Source organism: Paramormyrops kingsleyae, chromosome 3, assembly GCF_048594095.1.
Source record: "Paramormyrops kingsleyae isolate MSU_618 chromosome 3, PKINGS_0.4, whole genome shotgun sequence".
NCBI classification, from domain to species: domain Eukaryota; kingdom Metazoa; phylum Chordata; class Actinopteri; order Osteoglossiformes; family Mormyridae; genus Paramormyrops; species Paramormyrops kingsleyae.
Window position 1 is genome coordinate 26103454 of NC_132799.1, and position 18309 is coordinate 26121762.

Genomic DNA, 18309 nt, shown 5'->3' on the forward strand with positions numbered 1-18309 from the left:
TACAGATGCTCCTCGGCACAGCTAGCATATTGTACGCTTCAGGAAGAGGCCGTTTATTCATAATCTCATTCTAATTCTGTGAAAATACCTTTCGGGGTGACGGTAGGGAGGTGACCCCTGGCCGGCACGGCTCACGGCGGCCATATTGCTGTGTGTGTGAGGGGGTCCTCACCCTGCCCAGCTCCTTGTCCTCCAACGCCAGCACCCCTGTGCTCTCCGTGAACAGCTTCACCTTGACGACCGGCAGGGGGTGGCTCGTGGTGAAGTCGCCCTGCGTCCCCCACCTGCGAAAGAGAACAAAAACAGGGTCCCAGCCCCTTGCGCTGTCCCAGAGCTACACAGACCATCTGGAATGCCGCCAGTTTCCCAGTGAGCGGACAAAATTCATCAATGGGACCTCCCCACCCCACCCATTCATCAAAATTTACGCGGGGTATCCCAAAGCCCAGGGCTGATTTTTAATCGCAGTCCAGCACTGTCCCATCCACTGTCTGTAAGCTCTGGGTGTTTGAGCTGCAAGAAGCTGCTTTAAACCTGAAGAGCCAAGGAGCTACACAGATGTGCAAGAAAAACAACAACTTTACTAACTAGCAACCCTTTCGTCATAGTCAACATAATCACTGTCGCATCTTGTCGTGACATGGAACACCAAAAGTATCCAGCTTTCTGATTGCTCAAAGTCACATGACAAGCAAAACTTCAACTGAGGCTCAGGTTAGAGACTCTCAGGTTGATTAGAGACTCTCAGGTTAGAGACTTCCCTTCTTTTTCCACGAACCACCTGTAGCACTAATGTGAGCGATTTCACGGCTGTCGTGGCTGGATCCCTCTGTCAGCCCGTGTTCCGCTGGCGCCGTGCGAGGTGTGCACATCCGTGGAACATGAAATGACCTTTCGTCACCTCCGGGGAGGTAAGCACACAAACATGGGTGGGGGTGGGGGGTGGGGGGCTTATTTTTCCCAGTTGCCAAGGAAACAGAGAAGCAGTTTCACAGCTGCTGATAATTCCCAACGAGCGAAGCGAATTAGAATTCAGAGAGGGCGTCTTGGGTAAGGCATTTCAGAAAACATGCCTGTGTTCTGCTTCTGGCATGAGGGAGATTGAGCACTCCTGCCCCCACCCCTGTCGTACCATCACCCTGGGAATACATCCCCTGCTAAACTCCTCTGGCAGTAGAAAGTTTCTATCTGTCATTCACTGCAACTCATTAACCTCCTCCTGGGCTGTGTGCCATTCAATCGCTCGCTGCTACCAGTGGGGGGCAGCATCAGGTCAGGGATTCCATGTTTAGTCTGCCCTGTGTGGCTTCAGGAACCATCACAGCACCGGGAACTTAGTTTGACGCCTCACGTCATCACTGTGAACCGGACCAACAGGACCGAAACGCTGCCTCTTCCTTATTGGTCGTCACAGCTGTCAATCACTGCTGTATCACAAAATTCCCTTTCTGGAACTCTTAAAGTTGACAATGCCGCCATTAGTATGGAAGGCGGGCGGCTGAGGTCTGATTCGCCGAAGGGTGAATTTCACACACGGGCCGCGGTCTCCAGCAGCCGGGCGTGTGATCCGAGGCGAGAGCCTGTGCTATCGGGACGGCGAGGCTTATCAGGGTCGTCCCAAAGCCTCCGACAGCCCGCAGCGGATCCGTCACGGCTCTCCGGAGCAGAGCCATTCTTGGACAAGATGGGCCTCGTCTTTGGCGCAGGAGGCAGTCACGCCTGCCTGAATCACCACTGGCCTCTGATTCACGAGCAGCTGGGCACAGTGGCCGAAGGGCAGGGGGGGCAGGTCACAGCTAATAAAAGCAATCTGGGGGGGGGTTATTACATTATGACAGGTCTTCCACGATGGCGACATCTCCGTCGTCTCGCTTACGAAGGGGCACATGCAGTGCGGTGCTGGTCTGTGACTAAATCCTGCAAATGTAAGTTATGATCCCTTCTGGAACAATCCGAGGCTGTTAAACAAACAAACAAACAAACAATTCTATTTCTTGTGAAAGCAGGGTCAATCAATCACTGGAGAGACTGGGGGTTAGGGGCCTCGCTCAGGGGCCCCACAGTGACATCACTCTACTGACCCCGGGATTCGAACCTGCGACCTTCTGATCGCAGGCACAGCATCCGCAGCTTTCTGCCTGGCCTTACAGTGAGGATGTCTCCCATACTTTAAAACCCCTCTGTTATTTTTTAAGTTATCACATATTAAAATATAAATTTTTAATTCTCCTCTCTTGGTAATAACCCCTTCAGTGTATGGATTACCCTTGGTGTCAGATGCATGCATTTTTACCGACTCATAAACAAAAGGATGTCAGACAGGTGGGGCCACATGGGGGCGCTCTTACTGCGGATTGGAGGCCTCTGCCTGGTCGGTCTGCAGCTTCTCCCCCCCCTCCACCTCCATGGTGCAGTACACGATCCTGTTAGGGGCCACGGACTTGAGGCCCTGCACCTCTATGATGACGATCTGCAGGGGTAAATAGATGCACCGTCCATTAGGGGGTGCTCACGTGCAGACCAGCACTCTGGAACAGGCGGGGACGCTGTCGGGTGGGTGACGGATCTTAGGAAGCGCGCACATCTCTAAACGACCTACTGAAATAGCCAAGCATAGCCATCTTTCTTATCATATGTCATTTCCTGGTTTTATTCACCTTATTCTTTTTTTTTCCCTTGCTCCAATCAGAAGAGGAGCTATAAAAAAAAAGACCTACTACTGAGAGCTTCCAGGATGCTCCACAAGGGGGCACAGTGAGGCCAGGCATGTTGAAGACTGCTCACCTCCAGCGAGAAAGACAGGACCACGTCCGACTTGGACAGCAGCACGTCGTTCTCGTCCACCATGTCCAGGAAGGAGGAGTTGATGGAGGAACGCTTCGACTTCTGCGGCTTCAGGTCTGGTCCACCTTTGGAGACTGGGAGACTCTCCAGGTTGGCCATGAGAAAGCTGACAGAGGCCCGGAGCTCGTCCACGTACAGCACCTCCATGTCCTTGGAGATGAGCTTGGGATGTCTCCTTTCCTGAACCACACAGGGGACAGTGCTTATGTCAGGGGGGCCCAACTCCAGTCCTGGGGGGCCGGAGCCCTGCACATTTTTGGGTTTCCCCTCATTTAACACACCTGATTCAACTTCTTGTGCTAATTACCACGCAGCTCTTAAGCTGAATCATTTATGGTGGAACAGGGAAAGAGCTAAGCTACACAGGGCTGCGCCCCCCCAGGACTGGAGTTGGGCCCCCCTGGCTTATGTGGACCTTCCACTATACAGTGGATTGTGGTTCATGCCTTAGATGTTCGAGGTCCAGAGCCCAGGTCCTCAGTAAGGCTTTGCTGATCCCTGTTGGCCGGCTATGTAGTTAGGAGGTGCTACAACAAATTAATCTGAGTGGGAAGATGTTTTAATATCCTTGCCAAAAGCAGAGCTAAATAAAGCAGCAGGTGCTCTTCCAGGTTAGGTTTTTCCCTTTTGTTACCAGCGGAGGCGCTCTTGAAAACCAAGGTGAAGATGCGATGGGTTACCGTAGCTATTCTCTCGGCAAGCTGCAGTCGACCGTCCAGCTCCCTCCGGATCTGCGCTGCCTGCTCATCCACATTGTCCAGCTGGGAGGAGAGGACAGCAAGTCAGAGTCCAGCAGTAGAACTGCTCTGTGGCTCCCCCTAGTGACTGTGCATTATAATGCAGTTTTTACAAAATGGTCTGTTAGATTAATTCACGCTGGCAGTATACCTCCACTTTCCGCTGCAGGAAAATGTATCTGCCAATCCCAGATGGCAGGTGTGAATGGTGACAGTAGCATCCTCAGAGGCTGCCATCTTGTGGCGAGAACTGAGTATAGCTGTCACCTACCAGGCTGTGCATGACTAAGGAACACCCCAGGCCGCGTGATCAGGCTGGAAAGAGGTCGAGGAAGACTTCCTTAACCCTTCCACGCTACAGAGAGATAAAACGCTTCTGCTCATGGCATAAATTGGAAACATTTAAAAATAAAACTGAGCGATTCTTTAAGAAATGCCATCCTCGCTCCCAGGCAGGATTCCCACGCCCCCACCCTCCCACCGCAGTGCTGTTTGTGACTGATAACACGGGGGGCACGTCACGTCGTCGAGGAGCGAGAGCTGCTCCGGCTGTCCTGCAAGGGGCAGGGGGCTTTATGGGGGCGGGACTCGGTCACGCGTGGGCGAATCGGGACAGGATACGTCGCCGGATCCCAGCTAACTTTTATCTCACAATCTGTTTATCATCGTCACTGTCGACTGAGCACTGGGAGAAATGTTTGCGAAGTGGGCGGGGCTACAGTGCCCCGGTGAGTTACCGACTGATTCGAAGCGCTTCTCTCATTGGCTGGATGGAAAGGGGCGGTGCCCCGCGCTCTGCCCAGACATCTGCAGCTTTGGAGCCGACCACCTGTGTACTTCCTCCCTTTTGTCATCCACTAAGACTCTTATCACCCCGCCCGACCCTCGAGTTGCCCTGGGTTCTCACATTCGACGAAGGTGCAGAGATCTGACAGAGAACGGAGGGGCGCGTTCAGGTCCTGCAGCCCGGCAGACATCAGCATGTGTTAAATCTGAATGGAAGAGATAGATAAGGGTACTGAAGAAAGGAGCAATGCGGCGGCAGTGCCGTCTCCATGGCGACAGGAGGTGCTTCAGATGCACGCCGCTATTGGCTGACGCGGCATCACTTTCAATCAGCGGCTCTTAATGATGGAGTCTGATACATCAGACAGTTATGGGCCTTCGGGGGGGGGGGGGGGGGGTCTTGACCTCCTCAGTCAAACCCTGGGCTGCAGATTAACTGCTGTCCTTGATCATAAACACTGTGAAAACACCTCTTTAAGCAGCTTAATGGCTTCACTGCTGCAGACAGGGATATGTGTGGCTGTAACTGAATACATACAGCGCACTGGCTGGGGCGGCAGGTTCATTTACCGCCAAGACGGCGGGATGGAGCGCTTTCCGACTTGGGGGATTGTTGGTGCCGCACTTTGTGGTTCCAGTGCCTGAGAACGAGCAGCGGGTGCGCTGCACTACAGCGTCTAGAAAATGCGACGAACAAAGAAAAAACCTGGTGTGTGGCACTACTGCAGCCAAAAGCACTTTGTTAACGAGTGCTTAGACTCCTTAAAGCTAACAGGAAGGTCGCATAGTGCAAAAAGGGCTGTTCCGTGCAACAGGCTCATGCAGAACGACTTCTCTGCATCCACGATCCTGCTCACAGTGGGTCTTACCCAGTACTAGTTAGCTCTACCTAAATTAGTCACTCTATTCGGTATCTGCCATAGTTTCATTACCTTTAAAATACTCTTTATACATATGCAAAAAATGCATTTCTTTGCGGTAAGTAGTACTGATGAGACGTAGGATTGTATAAAGTATTTTGACACAAATATGCTATTTTCATTGCACTAATTTCATTAATGGAAACACAAGAGCCCCATGATGAACTGGCAGCCCATCCAGGGCATCAAAGACAAAGTATTTTTAATCGTCAGTCCCAAATATATGATGCATGGAATCAATCACTGAGCTGAAATATCGTTCTGTTTGGTCGTAGTGCAAATGAAAAATAATAATTAATGGAATCCACATCGAGGCGCTCCTTAAAATCGCTTCATACAGTAAATGAATAACACTGTTAGATAACGTATTATCACGATACGGTTTGTTTTAGTTATGTAACGTACCCAGAGAGCCCAGGTCTTTGTATGCGTGACGGACTCCATGACATGGGGAATTTATGGCGGTGGGGGGGGGGGGGGGAGTGTGGGGTGGACCCCCAGGGTACCTTAATGACTCACAGCCCTCGCCATTCCCAGCCGGTGGACTCGCTCACCTCAGCTATAGAAGGCGGGTCCCAGGGGTCAAATGCTGCCCCGGAAGAGCCAGCGGGTGTAATTGTGAGGGACGGTGCTGATCGATACTAGGGCAGCTTGACGGAGACCAGGCGCGAGAGGCGCACTCACTGAGGCTCGCAGCCAGGGGGCGACGTGCTGCCTTTACTCATTCTCTTAATGGACAGCCCCCCGGGGCAGGAGCCCCGCGTCTCGCCAATTGGGAGGCGGCACAACCCTTTTTGGGGCCCTCAGCGAAATGTGATGAGCCTAGGTTGCGTTTGTCATCTTCCTTCCCGTTCTGACAGATGGGCGCCCCCTGGTGGCCGCTGGGCCCGCAGCAGCCTTGGGCAGGCCTTGGCTCCAGGTAAATAAAGCAGACGGACCCGAGGAAAAGACAGAATGGAGAAATGAAAAGAAAAATACTTTCATAAGAATCAAACAGCACGGCAATTCATTTAAATCCCCGGCGGGGGGGTTGCAGAAACGCAGAGGAGCTACAAGCAGCGACGAGCAGCGTGTGTGTGTTTTGTCTGTGAGGATAAGACCTCCTCTGGGCTTCACTGGTGAGAAAAGCTCACAGAGAAGCTGGGGGCCTGGGGGTGTGTGTGTGTGTGTGGGGGGGGGGTGTTTGGTCTGTTTTTGTGTTTTTTTTTTAGCATTTAAACACATTTAAACACAAATGAACAGGATAAAACAAGAATTTAAGCACTGGCTTAAAGCAAAACATTCTGATCCATTGCAACCTCTCACCCAACTGCACAAACTGGAACCGCCTCCGTGACGACACACCTTTGCCCTTATTGGCTGAAGAGTTTAGTTACACGCATGACGTTTGTATCCCAGGCAGTTCCGATGCGTAATCTGCTATTTCTCCCGAATATCACGTATAAAGCAGTGAGAACTGGTTTTCATTTAATTTACCTGGTAAAATAAAGTTAAAATAAATGACATAAATGCTCTAATAGTACACGTAAGTTAGTGGTTTATTTATTGTTAGTTACTGTAATGTTGCGCTGCTTTATTTGGTTAATCGTCCAGTCTGTGAAGAAGGCATTCCAGTAAGAATTGCATTGTAGTATGACTCATTTCCTGGCGCGTACAATTTATATTAGGTCAGCGTTCACGGTTCGACTTCTGATATTCAGATCGAGTTCTAGGTCAAACTGGTTTGTTCGGACTTTCAAGAAATTCGAGTTCTAGTGAGTTCGAGAACCGAGGTACCACTGTATATCATTGGCTAAAGAGTAAGTTGGCCCCTCTATATGGATTATGGCCCCTCTTGTGCCTCCACCTTGGCCCACATTTTATCCAAATTGCACTGCCGGATGTCACTGTCAGAGGGGTAATACCACTAATATCGCCTGTGATTAATGACTTCACGCGGCATGACGCCTTAGCGTGGCGCTTCACCACGTAGCCCTAACAAGAGCACGGTCCCCGGCTCTCACCCTTCCCACCCGTGCAAACTGGAAGGAATCCCCCGGATCACCTTCCCTTTTCTCTGCTAAAGTATACTACTGTTGCTCTGGGAAAACAAACCGGATTCACACCTACCCACGCACACACACGTCAAACACACGGTCACATCGCCGCGCTACGGCACCCACAACGTCAGCCCATCTCTATGACAACAAACGGAACGGATCCAGCGGGTTCCGTGCTCAGCGAGGCGGCTTTGGCGCTCCTGCCCTTCGAAACTCTGAGACAATAGAATGAGTGGATAATGGAAGTGATGCATTCCCCTCGGAGTGATGCATTCCCCTCCGCGGCACCCAGAAGTCAAGCCAAGTCCAGTAGGGCTTATTTTTATGTCATCCACATACAGGTATACAGTGGCGTAAAGTATTGACCCCCCGGGACCACAGTGCGATATACAGACAGCAAGTGACAGAGGGAGGGTTTGCACAATATGGTAGTTTGCACAATGGGTAGTGTGCAATGGGGGGGGGGGGGGCTGGAACCTGGGGTTTATATACATAGTGCAATGTGTATGTGAACGATAAATACAGTGGTGTGAAGGGGGGTAAAAACAGAGGTGAGCTGAATAAATGTGGGCTGAATAAATGTGGGCCGAGAAGGCAGTGCGTCTCGAAGGCCCCTCCGGTGTTCATTACATGTCTCTGGCCAGAAGGATGGATGAATGGATGGACTCTGGATGTTGCCCCAGCAATGACACCAGGTCCTGGCTCGCGGGGGGGGGGGGGGGGGTGGAGGGGCGTAAGGCCTCAGCCTCTCCTGATAAAACGGGTCTGACTGGCTGGTGATGGAGCGTGGATCTTTGAAACCATCCAAAGGATTTTCACCTCGCGATACACAAACCCGTGTGACACACTTTGAAACTCCCACAATCCTCTTCCCTGGCTGACTGGGCTCACAGAGCGCTGTGCCCTGCGCATGCTATTGGCTCAGGTAGGAGAAGGGGGCTGTTCCTGTTGCCATGGAGTGCGGCGCCTTCGCCCGTACCGCTCGGGGAAGCGTCAGGCCTTGGCACCAGCAGAATTATAATTCTCTTTGGGTAACAGCGCCGGCGGGTCCCGCGCTAATGCCGTGTACTTTGTCCTGTTCTTTTAATCCATTTGCTTTTTTTCTGGAATGCCAGCCAAGGACAGATCAGGACTGAGATGTTAAAAAATAACCTCGTCTGAATGTTTAACAGACAGGCAGTCTCCCCGAAGCACGCTGATATTTCCATTCAGAACCGCCCAGGAAGGTGGGTTCATGCCGCTTGCCTCCCCAGTTCATGTCATCGGCGCTCCATCCATCGTTTCCCAAGATACAATCTCTATCATATCCCCACGGCGACCCCCCCCCCACCCCCCTCATGAAGCCTCTTCCGCAAGATCCCATCCAAAACCCACGCGGGCCGTTGACACAATCACTGACAGGTGCGGCTTCTGTTTTTATCAGGATAGGACGGGGTTTGAGACAAACGAAAAACCACAGCCATAAAGACCCCTGGTCCATGAATTTATGTTATTCCATCATGACTTAGCCCAGCAACCACTGAACATCACCCAGGCAACCACGCAGGGTAGCCTTAACGTAGTGTTGGGGCGACTTCATGTTCACACTCATCACACTAATTACACACATGAATATGTCTCACTAGCCCAATATGGGGCAAAGTACTTCTATGCAATTGAGAAATAATCATACTGTCTGCAAGCAATTATTCAATTATTTACAATACTATAATATACCAGGAAAAAAACTAAAGTAAATCATTCCTGTGGATCAATGATCCAGCAAGCTAATTATCGGAATTTCTCAAAGCAAAGCAAATGTAATTTGTCCCGTGGTGTATGTGAATACGTGAGCCTGAGGAGGTGTCCCCGCCCTGGCCCAGAGTTCTCTAATCATTACTGGGTCGGGCCAGTGCATTGGACCTTATCTGCAATTCTGCAGTTACAAAACAGAGATGCACTTATACAGCCGACTGAACAGTCAGATGTGCCCAGACTTCCCAGGGCAGCTAAATGAGCCCCTTTCCCCTGGCAGACAATATTCCGCCCGTTACACCACCTAGTGGTGAACAAGAGGAAATGCACAATTCAACAGATAATCTAATAGACTGGTGCAGGTATACTCCCTCACCCTGCCTGTGCACTCCCTCTCACCCTGCCTGTGCACTCCCTCTCACCCTGCCTTAATCAGAGGGCTGCACATCAAACTCCTGTCCTTTGATCTGAATCTGGAGAGTACTACATTTCAGCATAATACAGGTATCCATGGGCTTACATTCCGGAACTGAGGACATAAGTCACCCTGGATGCATCTCAATCGTTATGGAGCAGAGGTGAAATATATTGTACAACATAAGATCACACACATTTAGCTAAACCTCTGTAGTGTACCAACTCTATATAGCCAGATATGTCAAAATACTGCAATTGACTAATAAATGCACACAAGAGACATTACTGGAAGATTATACGCTATAAATCTAGAAGGATAAGCGGTTTGGAAAATGGATGGATGGATGGACATATTACCATCATGACATAGAATATCTGTTAATCGTTGTCGTCAACTACATATACAACATATATATATGTGCTGTGCAGCATTATGCGGCTGGCAACACAATCAGTCTTGGTTCTTGCCACATGCCTCACGTGGTAAAATATGTCCGCTAACGTCCAATACGTCTGCTTCGGACATCTCGCTAAATTCTATTTACGTAAGTATGATCGGACGTTATTCGATAGGGCGTGAGTGGATGGATGACTGTACTATAGCTCTGAGTTGACGCATCTGGAGCTGCATACTGGGGTGAGGTCGGTAACACTCTCCACAGGAAGATCGCAATTCGTCTAACAGAGCAAAGATTCACTTAAAATAGACTTTCCTTTTTTAGACATTCTATACTATGCTTAATTATAATTTCTGATATTGATGCAGTAACCACAGTAACATCTGCCTGAGAGAGACAATTAATTCCAGGTATAACTATTTACTCATAAGGCTTCCAGAAACAAGAGCTGGGGGTAAGATAATGATGGCAGGAGAGGGGCTCGAAATGAGGAGGGTGCTGAGCCGGGAGCAGGCCGGCCTTGGAGGTCTTTCCAGGCTTAATGTGACGTCTGCTCGGGTGACAGCATGCAGAGACCACCCACCTGGCAGGCAGTGTAGAGCAGCTGGTGCTCAAACTTCTTGATGCCAAGAACCTGCTGGAACATCTCATACAGTTGCTCCTTGCTGAGGATCAGCTCCGACATGCCGTGGAACTGCATCCTGGGAGGCTGCCGCCGCAAGTCCTCGTCACCCCTGTAGATGGTGTCATACTTGGCCAGCCACGAGCTCAGCACCGTCCCCTTGCTCAGTCCGTCGATCTCGGGTAGGCTGCGCACACGCCGCTCGATGTTCCTCCTGAAGACCTCGCGGAAGTCGTTGGCAGAGCAGCTGCCGGTCTGCACCATCCTGGACAAGCGCTCACTCTTGAGGAACCCCTGTGAGGTGAGGACACCGTGGAGAACGTCAAGAGGAACCAACATGGCTTCTGCCTTGCAGAGCCAAATAATGGGAGGGCATTCATTCTGAGCACTGATCACGTGATGGAACACAGCTTTGGTCACCCAATCACGTCCCAGACCTACACAAAGACTGTGGGCATCAGACATAAGAACCTGCAGGATGTTGAACTTTCTGTCCAAGTGATACAGTGTCCAATTTGAAAAGCAGGGAGCAGGTGTGCTGTGGGCCTCACAGAGAGAGCTCACAGTTCTGTTTGCTTTCACTACATCACCTCCTTTGTTTAAAGCTTTTACAGACTGTGCAGCATCAAGTTCCCCAACAGACACTGTCTCTACCCCATCCACGTGTGCTCCATTCCAGTTAAAAAAGTCGCATGACACAGGACCAATGAATCGGACGGAGCGGCGTATACATGGTGCCCCGGCGCCGGATCACCGCGGCGTTATTTTGCAAACCAGCTATTGGAAAATGGATCAGAGGTATGAGATGGGGGGCAGGGTCTCTGAAGGCGAGCGGCTGGGTTGCTGAGAGGTGACCCTGCTTCAGATGCGAGCAAATCATACTCATAGCTGATCGAGCTTAACTGGGAACACGAACAGCACAGGTGCAGCTGGAAAAGTCACGGGTTACAGGTTATAAACAGCAAACAGACACGTGAAATGCTGCAGGCATTAACCCCGAAGGTAGGGGGATCCTGATAGACGGGCGGGCGGACAGGGAGTGCACCCCCCTGGTGGTGTGTGGGAGGATGACAGCAGTGGGAACAGGCAACTACCAGAGCCTGAATGTGAGCAGATGGAAAGGATTCGCATGTGGGTGGGGTGATAACACACGTTCCACGGGGCTAATGAAGCGGGATGCAAACACATCAGCTGGAGGCGCACTGGGAATCCTCCGTCCCCCACCAGCGCCCCCCACAGGCAGAAGAGCGATGGTGCAACTGTACACAAAGCCACAGACTGAGCCTCCTGCCATATGGTACAGGCCAAAAAACGACTAGCAAGGCCTGTAACGGTGCTTTTCCACTGCCACCGAGAACCGCGCCATCCTTGTGCTGACTTGCTCCTGTTTACCCGCGGGGCTGAAAGCGTCACCAAACTGAGCTGGTTGTGCAGGTCACCGCAGTCTGATTGGCATAATGCACAGAGATACCGATGTTCTGCGATGATCTGCATGGATTACCTGGAGGAATAAAGGGCATATCCTATATATTATTCATTCTTAGTAGTGTGGCACATTGCGACGTATTGATGTATTCTCGATTACTTGAAACGTAAAAAATTTCCAACCACCTATTTTAAAAAGTACTATAGAACAGGTGACCGGAATGAAATTTACGCAAGCGAATGCTAATTCCGCTAGCGCTTGATGCCAACATAAGATGGCAATTCACACACACTTAGCACAAAATAAATCACGATGCACACTGTGCACACAGTGAATAAGTGTCTCTTCGGGTTTACATCGCTGTAACTAGTGTCTCCTTGCGGTATGGGTCGGGTACGTCTCGGTTCCTGTATACCAGCCGAAAACGGCATAAGCATCCCATAACAAACCAGTAATCAGTAACTAACTGCCTAAAGACATCAGTTCAATTTTGCAATGACACGCACAGCCGAGTGTGTTGTGTCCTGTGTCCTGCCTTGCCGATGGGCAGAATATCGTCCATCAACTCAGAGATACTTGATTTGTCCAACGCCATGGAAACCAGAGGCAGCTGGATGGTGGGGAAGCTGGATACGGTGATAAGGTGAATGCGGAGAGGGGTTTCCATGTCAACACGCCTTTATCAACACCAATGGATCATCTAGCAGATTTCGAAAACTGCTCACTTGCAGATCACCAAGACATAAATCTGTTTGGTCCCTAATATTTCACACTGACAGAACTGTCCGTCTCACTGCTAATTTGTGGGCTCCTACTGTGTGCCACACATTACAGATACATTTCCATAGCCTAGAACTCCCTCTAACCTTATCGAATGCTGCCATTTTTTATAACAGCTGGTCACCTTGATGTTGTTTTATGCGGCCCATAAATTCTGTGGAATTCCTTTACTCGCACGTAAATTCCGAGCTACACATCACAGTCTCCATCCCAATGCACTATCCCTGGCTTGAAATGTATCAGAGGACATCTTGGAAAAAGCAACACTCCAGTGATCTTCCTCATAACCATCTGGGTAGGTGTGACAGAGCTTCAGAGCAGCAGGCTGAGTCTACCCCAGAGGTGATATTCTTCTCCACCCACAGGGGGCGAAACTGAGGCGATCTCACACTCAGAAACAGACTACTGGGGAAAGGGCCGCATCTGCTGTAGTTGAGAGTGTCTAGCAAATACAACAAAAACTGTAAGATCCACCCAAGTGCTTCTCTGGAGTTCCACTTGACGGGACATGCCAGATGTGCGTGAGGATCCACAGCTGGGTCTGAGGGGCACCAGAGAGTTTGAAAACTTTCTACCTAAAAGTACGAGACCAGAACAACTGATCTTACAGCGGAATGCCACATCAAAGGCGTCGGTCAATTGGAACACAGCCCATGTGACCTTGGAATTTGACGCCTATTCGACGATGCTCTCAGCTTTTAGTGTTTGGTTTATATGAGACTGTCTTGAGAAACTTTCAGTCAGAGTCTAACATAAAGGGCCTAAAAGCTATGGAGTCTCTCTTTTGAAAATTGCTCCCAAAAGCACTGCCACTATTGTCCAGTCTTCTGAGGACGTAAAATAACCAGCATCAGGTACTGCACCCAGTTCACTGAAAGGGGGCACGGGGTGTGATTTACTCTTTAAAACAGCTTACTGCTTATCCAATAAAAGGCGGCAGTGATCCCAGTGCCTCCCCTCACGGAGCCACACAGCACGAGGCCGGGGGCAACTGGGACCGGAGGCCGGGGGCAGCTGGGACCGGAGGCCGGGGGCAACTGGGACCGGAGGCCGGGGGCAACTGGGACCGGAGGCCGGGGGCAACTGGGACCGGAGGCCGGGGCAACTGGGACCGGAGGCCGGGGGCAACTGGGACCGGAGGCCGGGGCAACAGGGACCGGAGGCCAGTTGCTTTGAAACGATAAATCTCAATACGAGAAATTAAATTAAAAAACATTACAGAAGAGGCTCATATCATAAACCATCCAGACAAAAATCAATACAAACTTGCTGTCATTGACAATGCGGAGGGGGGTGGGGGCTTTCCCTTAAATATCAGGTGTTTTTATCCCCTTCGAAATGGAATTAATGTGCCATTTGAAATAATTGCAGGTTTTCTTGGAGGCCCTGTGTCCCATCCAGCAGGGCACAAATGTCAGCCATTACTAACAAACTGGGCTCGCTGGGATTTCCCCTTTGCCCGCTGGTCCATCTAATTGGGGGTTTAAAGTCTCAGTCAATTATTAATAACCCTCAACGAACCTAACTGCTGTTACTCCCAAATTAAAAGGATAATGACATACAAGTTGCCTGGTGGCTTTTGAGTTGATAATTAAAGATGCCAGCGAGTGTGGAAATTAATTTCTAGGCGCTGAATTGGCTACAGGCCAAAATGTTTCTAACTCAGGGGGGGCCACCGTGTTCTCAGGAGAAATGGTGAAGGAGAACACCCCCCCTCATCAGCTTATAAAGCCAATACATCACTAGGACAAAGAGAATGGTTAGCAAATGGATAGAGAGAGAGAATAATCCAGACATCCAGAGCGAAACTGAACATATGAAAAATGTTAAGAAAAAAAAAAGTATAAAGTTATGTGACAAGGTGCAATTTCCTTATATTAGACAACCTTCTAAACTCTCAAAGACAAACAAGCATACAGATGTGGCCTGCGCAGACATCCATCACATGACTCGCCTGCGCAGGCATCCATCACATGACTCTCCGGCACCCAGGCTATTACTCAACACCGGTGCTCAGCTATGCTGTTATTGCCCTCCACCGTGTGCTTGGGGAGATTTAAGAGGAGCCGTATACAGTCACAAGCTGCCATCTGATGCATTAAACATGAGATGAAATGTAAATACATTCACTCCGGTGCAGGGCTAAAAGCAAACAGCTCCCTTAGCTTCTGTGACCCCTTCGCTCGCAGTCATTCATCGTCGGCTGAAAAGTGTAAACAGATAAATAAGAGGGAAGTCAAAGCTACAGACAGCTGTGGGTGAAAAATGAGGCGTTAAGACCCATAGCGGGTGGGATTACAGCTGTCAATTACCGCCCGGTTAGACCCGAGACGGACGCCTAGAACGGACCTGGGTGAAAGCTAGCCCTGTGATCATTAAAATTGGAGGGAAAAAAATGGTTTTATGTTCAAGGCTTATGAATAATCGCGATTACAACTGGTGTTTCTATCCTGGGAATGTAACAATGAGCTTCTCCAAAAAATGAAAAAAACTAGTCATAGTTTGAAAATGCTCAGGCCTGCCTTGAAATGACCAATGAGTGAGCAAGGTTAGAGCAAACTTTGACTGACAGCTCAAGGTAGCCCCACCCACCGCAGCTTAAGCCAATGACTGAAATGAGCCTGTATCCAACGCGCAGCAATAAAACGTGCCTCTGAAAGCCCAATAATTCACGCTCTTCCAGGGAGCAATAAAAATGTCCTTTAATAACTGGGAAATGGTCTAATACTTTGATATTTTTAATGAGTGTTAAATTATCATAAAACCCTCGGGAGACGAGGAAGCACTTTAAGGCGGCTGCTGGCCGCAAGGTCGGCTTCGTGGGCCGGGATCAGTCCAGCGGCGCGGCTCCCCACCAGAGCAAATATTAAAAGAAGGATGATCTTCCATTTACCGTCTGGCAGCAGCTCAGCATAATTCACCGCGGTAGCTGGCACGGTGCCCAAACAGACAGCCGGGACCCATGTCTGACCGCGCCTCAACAAGGCCGCTCCATCCCAGTCCGGCACCCCGCTTCTGTTCCGTCCCGGACTCCCGTGCGCCATCCACAGATTACAGCGACATCGGCTCTGCTGCTCTGCGCGGCCTGAGGAGGAGCACAGAGTAAGGAGTGCCGTGGTACTATTCATACTCACATTCATTTTCGCAAGGTTTACATTCATATTTTTACATGAATGTAGCCAAAGGTTTTTATCCAAAGTGATGTACATTTCTGAGAAAGTGGGGTCAGACCGCCCCTGGAGCAAAAAGGGGTTAAGGATCTTTCTCAGGGGCCCAACGGTGACATAACTAAGACACTGGGATTCCAACCTGTGACCTTCCAGTGACAAAATGTTTCGGGTTACAGTTGAAAACGAAATGATGGGGATTCAGCCAGTTGTGCGCTTCCAGGGGAACCAGAAAGTTAGGGAGTAAATGTTAACGGCCAAGCAGACGGAGCCTGAGGTTGCCCTGGGCTGACTTCCACACATAGATGTCTGCTCTTCATTAACTATTAAAAGCCCTTCTGTGTGGACTGATCAATGGAAAGGCGAGGTGATGTGTCCGGGAGCTGTCACATCCCTCAATGGAAAGGCGAGGTGATGTGTCCGGGAGCTGTCACATCCCTCAATGGAAAGGCGAGGTGATGTGTCCAGGAGCTGTCACATCCCTCAATGGAAAGGCGAGGTGATGTGTCCGGAGCGGTCACATCCCTCTCAGGCACACAGCTGATCCCACAGGCCGGTGTTTCACAGGGCTGCATCTTGTGCGCTACAGCGAGGGCAACATTACGCTGCAACTAACAGGCCAGAGAGTTCTGGGCAGAATTAATTCAGCTACAGCCACCGACTATAAATACATCAAAATGTAATCATATTATTTGAGGCTGCAGAGATGCATGCAATCACTAATGCGACAGAGGTTGTTGCTCACCCTGCGACTTCAAAAACAGGGAATGAATAACAATGTGGTGTCCTACAGGGGGAACCAATAAAGGTCCTGATCCTGCGCAGTGAAAGCACGAGATTAAACTGCATAACCTACTGGATGCAATCACCTGGAATCCGCAGGTGAACATGAGCTGCTGACTCGAATCAGTCATTCCCGAAAACGCAGAGTGGTTCTTAAGAGCAGACTGAAGCAGCTCTTATGTCCAATGATCACTAATTATTTAATTTAGTGGTGGGACACACAGATTTGCGAAGGACCCCTGCAAAAACCACTCTATTGACGAACAAACATCTTTGGCACCATAAGTCAATCAAAACCTTTTCCTCTGCCCAAAACAAATCTATACTTCCTTCAGGAGACCTTTAATATCAGACTGTCATCATTTATTATTGAACCATAAAATGCTCTTCAGTATAAACCTTGTTTTATAAATTATTCAGTGTTACGACATGGGAGGGGAAAGAAAGAAAGAGCGAGATAAAAGAGTGCCTGGTTTTCATGAGGAATGATATGCAGGTCTCCATTAAAACCAGCCTTAAGTTTCATGGTTATCATGAATATTTTCTCAGGAGCGATTCTGCCTCAGCCAGCGAGATCGGCAGAAGCTGCCATAACTCATGGGCACTGGGGTAACCAGGCAAACCCTTAAGAATAAGACAGTGAGAGAAAATGTTTACACATCCTCATTAAACGTGTCCACAAGGCGTGTCATTGGACGTTTACACATCCTCATTAAGCGTGTCCACAAATTAACAAGCAAATATATTCCCAGGGAATCACTGAATCGGCCCCCGGTCAGCTATCCACAATCCCTGCTGTCCCTCCCTCAGTCAGGGATTAAAAAAAGACCTCCCCCCAGGCACAGGACTGAAATAGCGGGTGTTTTCTTTTGGGGGGGGGGGGGGGGGGGCAGAAGACACTGCAGGTTGATTGTTGGGGTATATTTACTTCATCCTGCTGGGTGCTGTCTGTACAGGAAAACAAGTAGATCACCCAAACAGATCAGATATCAGAGTCATATTACACACAGACACAGACAGACTGTACTATGGAGCCATATATCTAAAACCTGAAGATGCATCAATCCAATATTCAAGATACACTGAAATAATCTATTTACCAAAGAGTGAGTCCAGGGGTAGAAAAAAAACCGTTCCTCCTTTTTCTGTAGAAGAAACATTATAGTCACTCAATTAAACTTTTAAACGAACCCCACAGCCGTTAGACTGTACGGCGCTCTGTCAGACAGGTGTAAGACCTTGATTGTTTTTTAATCACACAGTCATACTGAGGATCCGATTTGCATACGCTGACCACCAAGAACGTTAGCTGTGCTGGACGCCCCTGGACGCCACAGGATGCTGAAGTCACACAGGCACATTCTGCCCGTTCCATGTTGAGAAACCAGCTTCTTTTAAGAACATCAATGGTGTCTATGGTTCCATTAGAGGAAAAGTATAACAGCGACAGTGTAAAGGCCACAATGGAAGGAATGTTGAGAAAAAGGTTCCTACGCGCCTCTATAATCATGGGTCAAGTTTCCCCCGGACAGCCTGCGGTTCTGAATATCAGTAAAACTACTTTCATGTCAAGTGCTGCCTGCAATCAGAAGGAACAGAGGCACCTTTCACACAGGAAAGAAAAACACTGCGGGCCCTTTAAATGAACAAAGAGCT

The 18309-nt window shown here is 49.6% G+C and overlaps 1 protein-coding gene across 2 annotated transcripts in view; it reads right to left on the bottom strand.

Moving 5' to 3' along the window:
- Nucleotides 1–18309, bottom strand: part of LOC111857841 (calcium-dependent secretion activator 2-like) — a 75951-nt gene that overhangs the window by 38719 nt on the left and 18923 nt on the right. The window contains exons 3-7 of one of the 2 annotated variants that reach the window (XM_072709971.1): nt 10459–10791; nt 3525–3605; nt 2785–3024; nt 2349–2470; nt 173–284 (exon numbers count right to left, since the gene is read on the bottom strand). In XM_072709971.1, coding sequence (XP_072566072.1) covers nt 173–284; nt 2349–2470; nt 2785–3024; nt 3525–3605; nt 10459–10791 — 888 coding nt within the window. Of the gene's footprint in view, nt 1–88; nt 285–2348; nt 2471–2784; nt 3025–3524; nt 3606–10458; nt 10792–18309 lie in introns of both variants that reach the window. The other variant, XM_072709970.1, reaches the window with a different exon arrangement.